Raw genomic sequence first — 17,841 nt, forward strand, 5'->3', positions numbered from 1 at the left:
ACACTCTTGGTTTTCCCAGAGCTGGTCAAGAAAGGCTGCCAAACTAAATCTGTAAGCCATTTAGCAGTCTCTGAAGCTAGAGGGACCAATTCTGCAATCACTATGCTATTGCTATAACTTACAGTGGTCACCTACTGGCCTGGGGAAGGGAGGATGGTAATTTCAGTTCAAATTTTGGTGTCAGGATTTAACATCAAATAGGGAGAGACTGTTTTCCTCTGTTGCTTGACTCAGATAAGCACATGAGGGTCCCAGAGAAAGCTACCACTTTCTTTCAGATCAGATCAGATCAGTCGCTCAGTCGTGTCCGACTCTTTGCGACCCCATGAATCGCAGCACGCCAGGCCTCCCTGTCCATCACCAACTCCTGGAGTTCACTCAGACTCGTGTCCATCGAGTCAGTGATGCCATCCAGCCATCTCATCCTCTGTCGTCCCCTTCTCCTCCTGCCCCCAATCCCTCCCAGCATCAGAGTCTTTTCCAATGAGTCAACTCTTCGCATGAGGTGGCCAAAGTACTGGAGTTTCAGCTTTAGCATCATTCCTTCCAAAGAAATCCCAGGGCTGATCTCCTTTAGCCTATAGCAAATTTTAGTTGTAGGACCTTTGCTGGTAAGCTATTATTTTAACATAAATATTCTGGGAGGAAGGCAAATTCAAGGCAAAGGAGAACACTAAATCACAGACATAGTGACAATGCAAATATTTAGTGCTGGTGACCAAGTCTGTTATTTCCTAGGAGATAGAGTTAGCCAGCAGGTTTCTTTTTCACAAAATAAGCAAATGCTTACTTTATCATTCATACATATAAAATTATATATAAACAACACACAAACTGCTTGGAATGCAAATATTCTTTGGTTTACTCATCAAAACAGCAAATAACAAAACAGCAAAATCTTATCAGTTAAATAAAAAAGTAACACTTTATTTACCTATCAAACCTTACTAAACATTGAAATGCATTCATTCTCATGTTCTTGTAGCAAGATTCGTTCTTCCCTTCTGCCTCTCCTCCTCCTAAATTAAATTATTCTGATGGGCTCATCACTAAAGTATAGATTGTTTTATCATTCTTAAAAGCACTTACTTTTTATAGACCCAATATCAGGAATGATCTACATTTTCTTTTTTTCTTACATTTAAACTAGATATGAAAAATGGAGATTCCATCAGCACATTTTCAAGATGACATACAAGTTAAGCCCTCAGCAAGCATTTCAAGGCAAATGGCATGTCATTTTGGGGAATTTTCATGTTTGAGGAAGTATTACTGTTGCTACTAAGAAACAGGACTCAATTCCGGAAGCATAGTCTTACATTAGACTAAATTATTCATAATGTCAAATACAATTTATTTCTAGAATAGTGATTTCAGAGAAGCAGTTTTCTATTTTTCTGAGGGTTCAATTTGACTGTCTTAATACTTGAATGTCTTAATTCTTAATTAAGATGGAATTTTTGAATGTCAATTAGAAAGTCTTTAACAAGAGAATCTTTAACAAAAGGTAAACCTGAAAATGGAGTTGTTTCAAAGGAGAAATGACAGTAAGAGAGGGTTCTTGGCTTTTTAAAAGAGGTACACGTACATAGTAAGGAATAAAGGTGAACCAAAATACACAACTCTGTACACGTTAGAAATATCCAATGTGCCACCAACACAACTGCCCTAAAAAAAGATGTCTTGAGGTTTGGAGCCACACGTATCTTTCTCTAAATAACTCTGTATTTGCATCATGCAACCATACATCTTTCCCAGGATCTGTTAACTGTTGGGAAGCTTTTAACCAGAATATTTGGCAATACATTTTTCTTCAAATAAAACAAGCCTCATAAAACATTACCATTAATGTCTGACAACTGAATTGGGCAGTCTTTCTGAAATATGTGTAATCTTTTAAAGCATTCTTGTTTTTTCCTTCATAAATCAGCAGAGCTCCGTCTTCAAATAAATCATGAGCAGTCACAACTTCAACTCACATGCTCATATGTTCTCTTCATCCAACATTTTGTTGATACCATCACACAGTTTCTGTAAGTGGGGTTTATAATTTCCAAAGGGATTATACAAGGCCGCCAAGAAATCACAATCTGAGAAGTGATCAAAGACGTTGTTAACACGTCCATGTGACTTGGTGGTGAGGTGACGCTGGATGATCTGGTGCAGCATCTCTCTGCACTCATTCAACAGCTTGGACAGCACGTTCCGGTCAAAGGTGAAGTCCACCTGGTGGAAACTGACCACCGTCATAGCAAGCTGATGAACTTTCTTCTTAAATTTCTCCATCAGTGCCAGCTCGTCTTGGTTAAACTGGTTATTCCTGTAAAGGATGGCCAGCTTGATGACGGTCTTGATGAGGTTCTTGATGATTTTCTCTGCCTCCTTTTTGTTCTGGGTGTACTCCTTGGTCACCCTGTAGAGCTCATCTAGCACTTCACTGCTTGTGTCGTCGATGAGGGTGGTTGCGATGGACTTGGATGCCATTTTGCCCAAGATCTTCTTTTGTGCCTGAACGGCCAGGTTTTTGGAATTAAAGACATCTGTAGCCACTGAAAACAAAAGGGGAGGGGAGAGATAAAAATTCAGTAAAGATCAGAGAGAGGAGCAAATTAAAAATCTCATCTGGAGAAGTATTTTCCTTCTGATGTTCTTACTCTATGGTGTACATTAGCTCTTGGTTCAGAAAGGAACTAAAATAATTTTCCTACATTTGGGGGGCAAAATTAGGTTCTTCTCACTGGTGAAATTAATGGGTGGCTAGGCTGCACTCCATGGGGTCGCTAAGAGTGAGACACGACTGAGCGACTTCACTTTCACTTTTCACTTGCATGCATCATTGGAGAAAGAAATGGCAACCCACTCCAGTGTTCTTGCCTGGAGAATCCCAGGGACGGGGGAGCCTGGTGGGCTGCCATCCACGGGGTTGCACAGAGTCGGACATGCATAATCTTGAAGGTTTTTTGGCAATTCAAGTATTTTATTTATACCTTCTTCTTTATAGCCAATACTTCATTTAGAAGTTAAAGGGCTCTAGGAGAAGGGGGTGGGAGAAGGATAAATAAGGAACTTTGGATTATCATACACACATTACTATATATAAAGTAGATAATTAAGGACTTACACACCAAGTACCCTAGCACAGGGAACCCTACTCAATATTCTATAATAATCCATACAGGAAAAAAATCTGAAAAAGAATTAATATATGTATATGTATAACTCAATCACTTTGCTGTACACCAGAAACTAATACAATGCTGTCAATAAACTATACTCCAATAATATTTTTTAAAAGTTAAAATTTTAAAAAAAGAAGTTAAAGGGCTCTGATCATAAAGATAGTATGTTTCACAAGGAGTAAGTTTTTATGCAATTTTTCCCTAGTTTAAATTTTATAAGAATCACATAAGGAATATAAAGTCAACTCCACAATTGTTCTCCAAGCAACAGTAATCGAGAACAATTTAACAAAATCCATTTAAAAGGAAAAGGAAAAAAGTGACAGAGCTAAGATACTGAATAAATTGATAAATTTGATTTGGAAGCTAATCAAAAAGAAAACCTTGTTCTGTAGTCCAAAATCTGCAAAAAGTCAAATTGCCTGAGCCACTGGTCAGCACCTACCAGTTTGATCATCCTAACCACACTGAGTGTCAACTCTCCAGAGAGGAGTGTTGGAAAGAAATATTCTCTGGAGAACTCATTGTCACTTGCTATATCTAATGAATGGCCACTGTGCCCTTTACATTTTTATATGATTTGAGGAAATAATCCTTCAGTATGAGCTAATGAAATGTGCCACATGAAGAACACATTTTGAGAAAGCAGATCCTTAGAGTTCACTTCTGGAATTATCATAACTTAACTGGACAGAGATTAAACATACAAGCAGAGTTGTATGTATTAAGTATTAATAAGACACTGTGATGCTCCCTATTTATAGCCAGTCAGTGAATATGCTCAATAAATGTTTATTCCCCAAACCAAGTTTAGTTTTTCTCCTCTCCAGAATTGTCCCCACTTTGTGCATGCTGCTTCATGACCACTGTGCTCCCTCCCTCTTCTCCGAGGTGCCTGAGTGTTGGAAAGCAGTCACTCAGCAATGAAAGATGAAAAGCTTAAAAATACAGATATGCAGGAATGAGTCAGGGCATCAATGATGTTATTAGAAATAATTAGGAAATTATTTCTAGCTTGAACATGTTAGCAACATTAGAAAACAAAAAGGTAGCTACTTCCAAGACCAGGCTGGGAAGGTCTATAAGAAAGTAACTCCCTCAATGTGGAACTGCCATGTCAGATTTGAAATCAGGGCCAAAGTAGCTCATGGTATACAGTGCAAGTAGCTGTGAATTACCTAATTACCAGGATGTCACTCAGAACTTTACATGTCCATACACCCTGAAAGAACATCTTGATTGAACTAGAGATGGTCCTTTCACAAATGTCGATATTTAAACTTGTGAAACATGAACTGAAACTGCAGAAGAACTGAAATAGATTTTGAGAAAGAAATGGAAAGTGAAAAAGCATGAGAAATAGCCAACTTGTTGAAAGTTTTCAGGCTTTTTAATACTTTGCTCATTTAAGTAGTAGTTCACTATTTATTCCTACTTTTCAATGGTTTGCAAGAGTGCATGGTCTCACACTAAAGAATTTATGTCAAAATGAACGTAGTTCATTCATGTAGTTAGTATTATCAAATTAATAAGACCAGGGACCATCTTCCATGACTGAACTTAAGACACAGACCTCTACAAATGATAAACCTGATTTATATAGGAAGGGATATCCCCAAATTTTCAGACACACTAGGATTTCAGGAATTTATTTTATATAAAGTTGAAAGGCTATTCTGTTTCTCTTTGCGACCCCATGACTGTACCCTGCCAGGCTCCTTTGTCCATGGGATTCTCCAGGCAAGAATACTGGAATAGGTTGCCATTCCCTTCTCCAGGGGATCTTCCTGACCCAGGAATCAAATCTGGATCTCCTGCATTACAGGCAGATTCTTTACTGTCTGAGTTACCAGGGAAGCCCATACACTATATAAGAAGGGATACTCCCAAATTTTCAGATACACAGTAACTAATTAGGATTTCAGCAATTTATTTTATATAAATTTTAAAGGTTATTCTGTTTTTAATTGATTAGAATGTGGCACAGTCTACAAACATCCCATCAGGAATTTACTGCAATGCCTATGAAATGGCAATACAGTACATTCTGAAATAACCCAAACCAGAAAGAGAGTTCAAAAGACTCTCCTGTGCTCCTCTTTCTAAGGCTGGACTTGCAAGTTTGTACCTCTAGTAGGCTACTTTTAAAAATTAAACCTAAATGTCCCATTTAATTGCAAATAAAGACAATAATAACTCTCTGGTGTAGCACATTTAACTTCTTGCAAGAGAAAGGCTGCTGCCCATGAAGCAAGATCGTTCCTCATTTACTGAGAACCAAATCTGAACCAGGACAGAGAAGTTGATCTCTGAGGTTTCACATTCGTTTCAGAGGAACTTCAAACCCTGCTCCAGAAATACAGCAGCAGCTTCACACTTGCATTTTACCCTCTGGATTATATCCAATACAGTCATCTTTGAAAATGAGGATGAAGCTGTTGCTCCCTGCTCCGTGGGGAAGACATACATGCAGTACATTTCTTTCCATTAGTGAAGGCCTCTTCAGGGCCAGCTGGGAGTTGTGGCTGAGAGTTGCTGGCCAGGATTGTGTGGTCTGTGATCATGAAATATGATTGCTTTTTTTCCTTGCAAATTAACTGCCTTTAGCCACTCCTGCTTAGGCTTGTTTGTCAGTGCTACATCCTCCACTAGATTGATGAAATGTCTGGTGTATCTCACAGCTAGTCCTGGACCACATTTTTCTGCTTCACAATCCTCGTCCCTGAGTGATCTCATCCCCTTCCATGGCTTCAGATATCACCCACAGGCCAATGATTCCTACCGTTGCAACTCAGCCCTGACCTCCTTTCCAGACTCATTTTGCAAACACACTCAAGGTTTTTCTTTTCCTTGGCTATTGTGCAGGCATCTCAAATGTACCATGTCCAAAACTGAATCCTTGATTCCTTTCTGTCCCCAGATTGCTACTCCTCCACTCTTTACTATCTTAATTAACAGCATCCCTTCTATCCATGTGCTCAAGTCAGAGACTGAGAGTTGTTCACCATACCATCCCCTCCCTTAGCTAGTCCAGTGCCAAGTTCTTTCTACCTTCCTCCAATTCTCTAAATTCTATTCACTTCCCTCTATCTCCATGGACCACAGCCCCAATCCAAGCCCCTACCCAATCTCTTCCCACACAGCAGCCAGGGTTTTTATGTAAATCTGAAAACAATGCTTCACTTAAATTCTCTGCTAACCATCATACTTTCTTGTTCCTGAAATCCTCATCATTTGCTTACGTTTTCATTGTCTGTCTTATTTTACTAGAATCTACGCACTCTGAGAGCAGAAGTTATATATATTATTCACTGTGTCGTCCCTCTAGGCCCATGAGGGTACCTGGTATCTGACACTCCTGACAGAAGCAGAAGTTAACTGCCCCTCTCTCTTCACTATATTTAAACACTTCTCCATGAACACATGGTGACATGAAAACTGAGAGCCCTAAATACATATGTGGGTGCTTTGTTGTAAAAGCTAGAGAAATAGACGTCTTCTTTACCTAGTTAAATATGTGGTTTTCTTCTTTTGAAGTGCACCTCAGACTGTGGTTTCTCTTATTGTCATCAACCAGTTCTTCTGAAGAGCAAGATTTAGCAACTTAAGTATCCATTAACAGATGAATGGATAAAGAAGATGTGGTACATATATGCAATGGAATATTATTCGACCATAAAAAAGAAAGAAATATTACCATTTGCATCAACATGGATGGACCTAGAGATTATCATACTAAGTGATATGATATCATTCATATGTGTGGAGTCTAAAAAAATTATATAAATGAACTTATTTACAAAACAGAAATAGACTCACAATCATAGAAAATAAACTTATGGCTACCAGAGAGGATGAGGGAGAGAATAAATTAGGAGTATGAGATAAACACATACATGTGTGAATGGGCTCAGTCACTCAGTCATGGCTGACTTTTTGTGACCTTGTGGACTGCAGCCTGCCAGGTTAGTCTGTCCATGGAATTTTTCATGGCAAGAATACTGGAGTGGGTTGCTATTTTCTACTCTGGGGGATCTTCCAAACCCAGGGATCGAACTCATGTTTCCTGCATCTCCTGCATTGGCAGGTGGATTCTTCACCACTGTGCCACCTGGGAAGCCCCTAATATATATGTGCTACCTACTGTATAGCACAGAGAACTATTTTCACTGTCTCATAACGATCTATAATGGAAAATAATCTGAAAGTATATAATTGAATATATATCACTCTACTGTACATGTGAAGCTAATATAACTTTGCAGATTAACTATAATGTTTAAAAAATGTAAACATAAAAGAATAAAGAGGGAAGACTTATTATGTACAATGAGAAAACCTCAAAGGACAATAATACAAATATTGAGTGTAAAAGCAGGGTGCACTGGTTCTGTCTTGAGCTACAGTGGAAGATTAAACATACACCCACCTTTCACTGTGTCTGGGTCTGTGATGAAACATATAACCAAGGTAGGCCCAGGAAGCAACACTCATAAGTCAGTGTTCTCAAAGAAGAAAGTGTTGGAAGTACTGATTTACTTGTGTTTGAGAATACACATGTATGTTGTTGACTAATGAGAAATTATGCTTTATATATATATATATAAAGGATTACCATGACATCAAAACTATTTAAGATAGTTTACAGAAATAGGTATGACTGCTATTCGACATCTGCTTATCTCACTGCCTCTCCTCTATGTCTTTACATCTCCTTTCTTAGCTTAATCAAATAGTCTATTTTGGCAATGTTTGTTGTAAGACAAACTGATTTTTAGGGAATACTGGTTTTAGTATCAACAATTATACATTTGGAGATAAATAATGGTGTCAAAACTATAATGACACCTTTATACAAGAAAAAAAAAGTGCTCAGAAGGGGGGAAAAAAAACAAACCTTTTCATGACACTAATGAATGAAAAACTACAGTTTTCTGAAATTAACAAAAGTTACCCATAACATTCAAAAAACTAAGATCATGGCATCCAGTCCCATCACTTCATGGCAAATAGATGGGAAAACAATGGAAACAGTGACAGACTTTATTTTCTTGGGCTCCAAAATCACTGCAGATGGTGACTGCAGCCATGAAATTAAAAGATGCTTGCTCCTTGGAAGAAAAGCTATGACAAACCTAGACAGCATATTAAAAAGCAGAGACATTACTTTGCCGACAAAGGTCCATCTAGTCAAAACTTGGTTTTTCCAGTAGTCATGTATGTATGTGAGAGTTGGACCATAAAGAAGGCTGAGCACCAAGAATTGTTGCTTTTGAACTGTGGTGTTGGAGAAGACTCTCGAGAGTCCCTTGGACTGCAAAGAGATCAAACCAGTCAATCCTAAAGGAAATCAATCCTGAATATTCATTGGAAGGCCTGATTCTGAAGCTAAAGCGCCAATTCTTTGACCACCTGATGCAAAGAGCCAACTCATTATAAAAAACCCTGATGCTGGGAAAGATTGAAGGCAAGAGGAGAAGGACATGATAGAAGATGGGATGGTTGGATGGCATCACCAATTCAATGGACATGAGTTTGAGCAAGCTCTGGGAGATGGTGAAGGACAGGGAAGCCTAGGATGCTACAGTCCATGGGGGTCACCAAAAGTCGGACATGACTGAGTGACTGAACAACAACAACAAAACCCATAACATTGGCTTCCCAGGTGGCTCAGTGGTAAAGAATCCATCTGCAATGCATGAGACACAAGAGATGCAGGTTTAATCCCTGGGTTGGAAAGATCCTCTGGAGGAGGGCATGGCAACCCACTCCAGTATTCTTGCCTGGAGAATCCCACGGACTGAGGAGCCTGGTGGGCTGTGGTCCACAAGGTCGCAAAGATTCAGACATGACTGAAGTGACTGAACACACACATACATACACATAACGTTATCCCAATTAAGACACTGCTAATACAGTGAAGTACTCAAGTCACTTTCTTTATAACCTCACCTGCAAACACATAATTTCTTTACCCATGAAATTTTTTATACTTGGAACTTTGAAATGGTGACTACAGATGCATGTATATGTCACTACTAATTCTTGCCTAGTTAAAATTTGATCCAGTGGGCCCAGTATTAGGAAGGATGGAAAAGAAAACAATTTGGACAGCATGTCTGGCTGCTGTGGTCTGTTAACAGAAGTTCTTTAAACTAATGTGTAAAACCTTAGCTCTCTTGCATTTGAATTACTCCAAATCTAAATAGGGCTTAGTAAAAAGACTGCTTTGGGGATATACAAGTGGCCATAACCAACAGTAAACATTTCACAAGAAGTCAAATGGCTAAGAGTTGACCCCCTATATCAGGATTTGATAGCGCTCTAGGAGGAAAGAAAGGAATTGTGGAGCCCAGCCTCCACACAAACATGCCAGGGTGGAAAATTCAACAGGGTAGAGAAGAAACAACAAAAGAAAGAAAGAAAAAGAGAGTGAGGGATGGGGAGAGGGCCACAGCCAGCAGAACCAGTAGAGATTCAGACTGTGAGAGGGGCTGACTCTGGAAGGGCCAAAAGCAATGACCAGGGCAGCAAGCAGAGGCCATCTTATCCAGAAATAAAAGACAAGTGCCAGGAACCTTAATCCCTTATCACCTTCAGGTCACACAGATGGAGACCCTAACACAAAAGAACATACTCTTGGGAAAATCAATACATCTAAGGTTCTTAACCTGATGTTGAATGCAAATTTGGGGGAGCATACATTTTGCTGACCCCACGTGCTTGAAAACCAGTGGTGTGCCTCATCACAGGGACAAGCTAAGTCATTCACTCTGTGTCTCCTTCCACCTTTAGAAAAGCACATGCTCATTTTAAAAGGCAACATATTAAAGAAGACAAATGTCAGGGAAGACAGTGACTTTAAAGGGGGGCAAAAGAAAAAAAAATAAATCACTGGATGGCTTTTCATGGAGTCCTGGAAGTTGTAAAGCACCCCCTTGCAGATTCCTTTCCTTGTTCTGCACATAGTTGATTCACAGCTCTTAAGCAAGTCTGGTACTACTGCAGTTGGCTCCTGGCCACAGAGACACAGATAAATTCTGTCTACTCGAGGTGCAATTGCTTCCTCATTTTCTTGTCTGCCTGTGTGGCATGAAGCAATCGCTTTGAAACGATCATCAGAGCTTACTAATTCCTCATTAATGAATGAGTTAAGCAGTATCTTTGCCATGTCCATTTTGTATTTTTTATGAGTCACGAGTTGATCTTCTTAAAAATATCCCCTTTAACACAGAATAGAATTTTTCCCTAAAAACCATGTGAAGTAAAAACAAAACTGCAGTACACATCATTGTTTAGAGAGAACTCATACACGTTTCCTATGGCAACTAATTTTTCCAGGGTCCTGGAAGAGCGTACTAATAAAAGTCCAATATTCTGTAGTTCTCGGTTCCATGAAGCCATAGTGCTTAGGGATACCACGGGCTTCCCAGGTGGCTCAGTGGTAGAGAACCTGCTTGCCAGTACAGGCAGACAGAGGAGACGTGGGTTCAATTCCTGGATAGTGAAGCACCTGGAGGAGGAAATGGCAACCTACTCCAACCGATATTCTTGCCTGGAAAATCCTGTGGACAGAGGAACCTGGCAGGCTACAGTCCCTGGGATTGCAAAGTGTTGGGCACAACTGAGCGATGGAGCACACAGGCACAGGGATATTACTGAGACTCAATTTCTCTTTCTACAAGATGGGATTAGTGATCCCCACATCTTGGAGTTGCTGCAAAGATAAACGGACACAGACCAGGAAGGAGGATCTCACAGAATACCTGGCACAGAAGTTTTCTCCACAGGTTTGCTTAAAGAAGTCAACAAATTAAACTTCAAATACCTTCTGATGCTTTCTAGTACTGAATGACATTTGGTGAAAATCAATCAACTCCTTCTGGACTCAATATGGAAATACAAAATGCTTAGAAATGCAAAATGCCTGATGGACTGTATGAAGATAGAGACTTCACATACTTTAGTGAATAACGAGTCATAGAATCTTTTCCATGATGACATTAAAAAAACTAACATATATTAAATTTTTCTTTATCAGGGAATTTCTTTCTCTCTCTTTTTTTTTTCATGTAGATTTCAGTACCACCAGAACTCTGATAGGTAACACAAGTATATTTTGTCTAGGGAAAACTGGCCCATGGAGAACAGAATCAAATCATGAGGAGAGGAAAAAAGACAAACAGTATCAACATCCTCACAAAGCTGTGTGATAGTGGGTAAAATGTAAACAAAATGGGCCAAATATAAAGCCGAAGTGAAAACCCACAGCAGACAAGATTACCCCATAAAGTCACAGCTTCACCCCCAGACTTTCCAAAGCTTTCCAGAGAACCAGAGACGCAAAGGCAGGTAAGAACAGCATGGATGGAAACAAAAGATCAAGGTCAAGAGTCCCGGGTTTTCGACTTGGCTCCAATTTACTTTCTTCAGGTCTGTTTTCTCATCTACTAAGGGGGCATCCTTTCAAGGTAGTCTGGCTTAAGTTATATTTGTGTGTGTGTGTGCCAAGTCACTCGGTCGTGTCTGACTCTTTGCGACCTGATGGACTGTAGCCTGCCAGGCTCCGCTGTCTGTAGGATTCTCCGGGCAAGAATACTGGAGTGGGTTGTCATTTCCTTTTCTGGGGGATCTTCCCAACCCAGCAATTGAACCTGGGTCTCTTATATCTCCTGCATTGGCTGGTGGGTTCCTTACCATTAAAAGTGAGAACACTCCAGCAGTGTGCTTCTGGGCTCATGACTACAGATCACAAACGCACACTGAGTTTTGCTTCCTTATTTAATACACTTGAGGTAGAGAAGCAGGAATTCAAATCCAATATTTGCACACACTGTGTTCTTTCTACTCGTTTCTCCTTATATCTTCTATTTTTCCAAATTTGTGGACAAGAGAAATTACGTCCTGAAGAAAATACTGTGAAGCTTTTCCCCTTTGTGGTCTTGAGCTGTTTTTGTTGTTTTAATTCTGGAATCTTTTCATTTTGATTTTGGGTTCAATTGTATGTTTTTGATGCCTGTGGCTTAATTTTGTGATGATTTTGAAATTGAAAATGTAATTTCCTAAGTTTCAATACCATTAATTCCATATTAGACTCCATCTCTGTTTTTTTGTTATTGTTTTGTTTTTTTCCAGTTAATTTGCTCCATAAATCATAAGATGACTTGATCGCTTTCTATGAAGCATAAACTCTGACAAGATATGCCTGACGCGTCTAGATCCACTAATACCAGGGTTGGAAGAAAGTTGATGATATCTGTATGAAGATGTATGGTTGGATTCCATGGAATGTCAGTCTTGTAAATATTAGAACAGAGATTACAGGAATAGAAATGGATTTTGTGGCTACTCAGAGTGAGAGGTTAACAGTCACGAGAACCCACTGGCTAGTCACTGTATTTTGAACTTAATACCACATTATCCCCAGAACTGCCTAATTCTGCACTATCTTACTGAAGCTTCACAACAATCTCAGGAGGGAGGTTATTATCCCCATTTACAGATATGGTAAATGAGGCCCAGAGAAATTAAGTTGCTTTCTTAAGTTCGTATAGTCAGTAAGTGGAAGAGATGAACTTGATCCCAGATGTCTAACTCCAACCTATTCTCTTAAGAGTTCTGCTATACCATATAAGCATAAAAACAAAACAAAACAACAACAACAAAAAACTTTCTCTTGAAGTATGGGAACAGGAAGACCTAATAATATTTGATAAAGTGAAATGAAATAAAAGAAAAATAAAAAAAGATACGAGGTCTCCCTGGGGTAAGAAATGGACTCAATAAAATAGATCAATCCAGCTGGGTTTGAAATAGCCTGTATTTCTAGGGAAAACCCAAGGTAGTTTCAAAACATTTTAAAATGAAATTAAAAAAAATAATATGCTTACATTACTCAAAAGCCATGATATAAATATTTAAAGTGAGAAGTCTCACTTTCAACTTTGCTACTCACTGCACAGTCCTGACCCTGACCACTGCTTTCCAGAGACAACTATTCTTTTGGTATCCTTTCAGAGTTGCTGTCTTCTCTGCACAAATGAGCATATGTATGAATAGACAGATACTGAGCAGGGTAAAGAGGTTTTTGTTGTTGTTCAGTCACTAAGGCATGTCTGACTCTTTGCCACCCCATGGATTGCAGCATGCCAGGCTTCCGTTCCTTCACTATCTCCCAGAGTTTACTCAAATTCATATCCACTGAGTTGGTGATGCTATCTAACCATTTCATCCTCTGTCATCCCCTTCTCCTCTTGCCTTCAATCTTTCCCAGCATCAGGGTCTTTTCCAATGAGTTGGTTCTTCACATCAGGTAGCCAAAGTGTTGGAGCTTCTGCTTTAGCATCAGTTCTTCCAATAAGTATTCAGGGTTGATTTCCTTTAGGATTGACTGGTTTGATCTCCTTGTTGTCCAGGGGACTCAGAAGAGTTTTCTCCAGAACCACAATTCAAAAGCATCAGTTCTTCAGTGCTCAGCTTTCTTTACATCCCAACTCTCACATCCGTATATGATTAGCAGGAAAACCATAGCTTTGACTATACAGACTTTTGTCATCGACAAAGTGATGTCTCTGCTTTTTAATATGCTATCTAGGTTTGTCATAGCTTTCCTTCCAAAGAGCAAGCGTCTTTTAATTTCATGGTTGCAGTCACTGTCCACAGTGATTTTTGAATCCAAAAAAATAAAATCTGTCACTGCTTCCACTTTTCCCCCTTCTATTTGCTATGAAGTGATGGGACCAAATCCCACGATCTTACGTTTTTTGAATGATGAGTTTTAAGCCAGCTTTGTCACTCTCCTTTTTCACCCTCATCAAGAGGCATTAAGAAGTCTTACAGGTGTGTAATTCTTATTAATGCTATTTTTGAATGATGAGAGATTAAACCGAGTAATTCCAATTTATGAAATTCTGTAATTCCTTGCACGACTAGGACATAAAATGGTGAGATGCCAGAGGCACATGGCTGTTATCTTTATTCCCATTCATGTGATAGCAGTAAGAGTCCTTCAGTGAGTGGTGGGAAGGTAGCAAGGTTGAAACAGAGGTCTTTACTTAACTGGGGCAGGGGGAGGTTATGATTAGAGAAGTTGTGCAGTTTATCATCCTAATGGGATCCCTCTGCAAACGGTACTATTAGCAATTATGCTCTGACAACAAAGCTGTGCCTCTTCCAGCAGGTAAATGTAAGTGGTCACTAAAGACTACTTAAGTACTGAAGCACTAAAGGCACTCAAGACTAAATAAGAAAGGGTCAAAAGTCAGGGTTATCCAAATATTTAGGACCTGAGAAATTTCTTGGGAACCCCACATGAGCACCAGCCAGCTTTTATTCTGAATTATGTTAAAAACAAAAACCCAATTCTTCAAGAAGTTAAGAGTCTTAAGCGAGGGGTGAGGGCTAATTCCCTCTAGCTAAATAAGTTTGGGAAATAGCCGTATATGAGGGACAAGGGTCCCATTTGAGTTGCAAAAAAATGTACTAATAATATTAAAGGTCTTGAGGATTAGTGGAGTAAAGGAACATTTTAACTTTACTTACTCAGGTTTTTCAAACTACACAGATGACCCATTAACAAATTTGTAGGCTAAGATGAGTGAAAATTATTGGCTAACAAATGAACTTGAGTTCTTGCTATTCCTCTGGAATGGATTCATAATTGTCTCCTGTAAATAGGGGAGGGCAGGACAGGCAGTCAGGCAAAAAGACAAGCAAGGTGGTGACTGTGAGCCTGGGGTTCAGGGGTCAGAAGCCTAGTTTGGCTATTGAGTGCTGGGTCTCTGGGGCTAGTTACCTAACTTCTCTGTGCCTTATTTTCCCCACATGCAAATGAGGATACCTGAGGGTTTTATGATGATTAAATGGGAATAATCCATACAAAGTGCTCAGGGGAGCTCCAGGTGTTAAAAAATAACATCAATTAATGTGAACTATTATTACTATGGTCATTAATGTTGTTATCCCTATTGTTAAGGTAGGTAGGTATTGTTGACATTCAGCTGGTGTGGGATAAGAGTCTTGTGATCATGACTTGTGAAATAGGAGTGAGGAGAGATGACAGGACATTAACCCAAAGACGTGAATCATTCAACAAAACTTCTGAGTGTTCATAATGTATCAGATACTGCAGATTCAGAGATAAACAACCTATCCTTTCTGTCCAGACACTCAAGTCTAAGGTGGAGTGGAGGCAGGAAGCAGATGGTTACACAGCTCAGCAGAATCCTGAAAGCAATGGTAGCAAAGAGAAGGAACGATAATTTTGCTGGAATGGAAGGAAATTAGGTTTGAGGAAAGTTTCACAAGTAGAGACTGACCAAGAGGCAGAAAAAAAAGATTCTGCCTTAACAAAAATGTGACTGCATTCCAGAGCTGACCTACAGAATTCTGACAAGAGAGTTAGGAATGAAAAAGTCTGCCCAGCAGTGTACCCATATGTGAGAAACCCAAGGAGGCATGTGGGTCCTATGGATTTTAGAGAGACTTTTTTATTTTTAATTGAAGGATAATTGCTTTACAATGTTGTATTGGTTTCTGTTGAACAACAATGTGAATCAGCTATAAGTATATATATATATCCCCTCTGTCTTGAGCCTCCCTCTCACCCTGTGCCACACCCCCCACCATCTCACCCCACTAGGTCATCGCTTTAGAGAAACCTTAAACACAAACTATGTATAATTTGTTGTCAAGGCCAGGAAAATTTACTACAGTGGTACTCAGTGTCTGAGAAAGCTTTGGTAGGGAAAGAACAGATACAGCAGGAAATGGGCAGCAATCTCTTTGGCAAGGGTTATGAATATCAGAAGGTCTGGAGTTTTCTAGAAATGCATTGTTGGACTTACTGAATCAGAATCCTCAGGACTGCAGTCTAAGCAGCTGTATTTGGAGGAAGCACTGTGATGGATGGTTCTGATGGAGGGTAGTGCTGGAAGATCCCTATTCTGAGGTGTACTTCTACAACTTAACACTTTATAATTTTCAACAGACATTCTTTTGCCATTAAGGCATGCTGTAAATAGCCTATGAACAGATGTAAGTGAAAGTGAGAGTGTTACTCCCTCAGTCGTGTCCGACTCTTTGCAACCCCATGGATTGTAGCTCGCCAGGCTCCTCTGTCCATGGGATTCTCCAGGCAAGAATACTGGAGTGGGTTGCCATGCCCTTCTCCAGAAGGATCTTCCTGACCCAGGGATCAAACTCCGGTCTCCCGCATTACAGGCAGATTCTTTACCATCTGAGCCACTATGGAAGCATATGAACAGATGTAACTCCTCAAATTTTTTTTCACCCAAAACTAGATGTGAGTTTGCACACAGAATCCAGAGAAAATATTTCCACAATAGAGCTTATTCTATTTAGGCCTCAAAGAGAACAGAAAAGTTACCCTCTTTATATGATACTTTAATCAAAACTTGAACAGGACCTATCACTAGGCTTCACATGAGTTTGAAATTAAATAAAAATATCCTATAAGTGTTTATACCAAACTGACTTTAGTGAGCTATTCTTTTTCTTTTTAAATTAAATGAAACCTTCCTTATTTATTATATGGGATTAGGATACTTTATGTTTTTCTTAAAGATTTTTCAATTAAGCTGGGTTTATTTACATACCTTCTTGAGGACATGAAGCCTTTCCATTGTTGATATAAGCCAAGCTTCTACCAGATTACAGAGGAAAGTCCTCTAAACAAGCCCCATGATGTTCTATACTTTTCCACCCGCTAAGTTCTCCCATCCTGCCAGAGGCCCTGGCTCCTCATGAATATTTATATTCACTCCTGTGCTACGAAAACCAGTAACAGACTTAAAATGCCAACACACTAGAGTGCAGTTTAGCTACTGAGCCACCCCTAAAACTGGAATTGGTGATCAGCATACCCTTTCAGGTCTCCTTAGGCTGCTCCTGGCTATATAACAGAGACAACCAGACAACCAAATTACAACTGACATTTGCGTGGCACTCCATAGTCTGCAAAATATTTTTAGGATAACACTTCCATGTGTTTATGAAAGCTTTGTTCTGGTTTGGTCCTCTTACTATTATGTAACCCTGAGGGAGCAGATGAGAGAATTGAGGCTCTACAGTCGAGGGACTTGTCCAAGGGCATTTAGCGATGGGCAGAGCTAGGGTCCATGGCAGTCCATTACGGTGCATGGTTGCTCTGTAAGAAAGGTGAAATTAAGAGAATGTATACTCTTCATGAGGTTTCTAGCAAATGCTGTGATGTGGCTGAGCCAGCTATATAATCTCACCTCTTAGAGCTTCTCTACTGCCCAAGCTAAAGCAACTCCTCGAACTAAAAAAAAAAAAAAAAAAAAAAAATAGAAGCTAGGCCTTACACATCAGAAGAGAGAGGGGGAAAAAAAGGAAAGCAAAATGATGTGTCCACCATGTTTCACTCCTGAAAAAGTCCTGCTCATCCTTTAAGGCTCAGTTTAAATGCCACTTCTTCCAAGAAGTTTTTCCAAAGTACAGTGGCAAAGTAATCTAAATCCAAAGGAAAGAATAAAACATTTCCTCTTCCAATGTATTTTCTGCCTTTTGGGAGAGTTAACTTTCTGTCTTGGCTTACTTGATCATGATCCTTGACAACTAAGGGACCATTCTCTCTATGCATCTCTCTCCTCTTCAAAGTGCTTAACACGTGCCTTCCAGA

General features: G+C 39.5%; 1 protein-coding gene across 7 annotated transcripts in view; it reads right to left on the reverse strand.

Moving 5' to 3' along the window:
- Positions 1–838: 838 nt before the first annotated feature.
- The window catches only part of TNFAIP8 (TNF alpha induced protein 8), a 144,519-nt gene continuing 127,516 nt past the window's right edge, over positions 839–17,841 (reverse strand). For all 7 annotated transcript variants that reach the window (XM_086410739.1, XM_086410737.1, XM_086410738.1 and 4 more), the window contains one exon: positions 839–2,549. In XM_086410739.1, the coding sequence (XP_086266865.1) occupies positions 1,984–2,549 (566 nt within the window). In that variant the 3' untranslated portion in view covers positions 839–1,983. The remainder of the gene's footprint in view (positions 2,550–17,841) is intronic.

Source organism: Bos grunniens, chromosome 7 (genome assembly GCF_055505025.1).
Source record: "Bos grunniens cultivar Pamir isolate PY7600 chromosome 7, Bosgru_T2T1.0, whole genome shotgun sequence".
NCBI classification, from domain to species: Eukaryota; Metazoa; Chordata; class Mammalia; order Artiodactyla; family Bovidae; genus Bos; species Bos grunniens.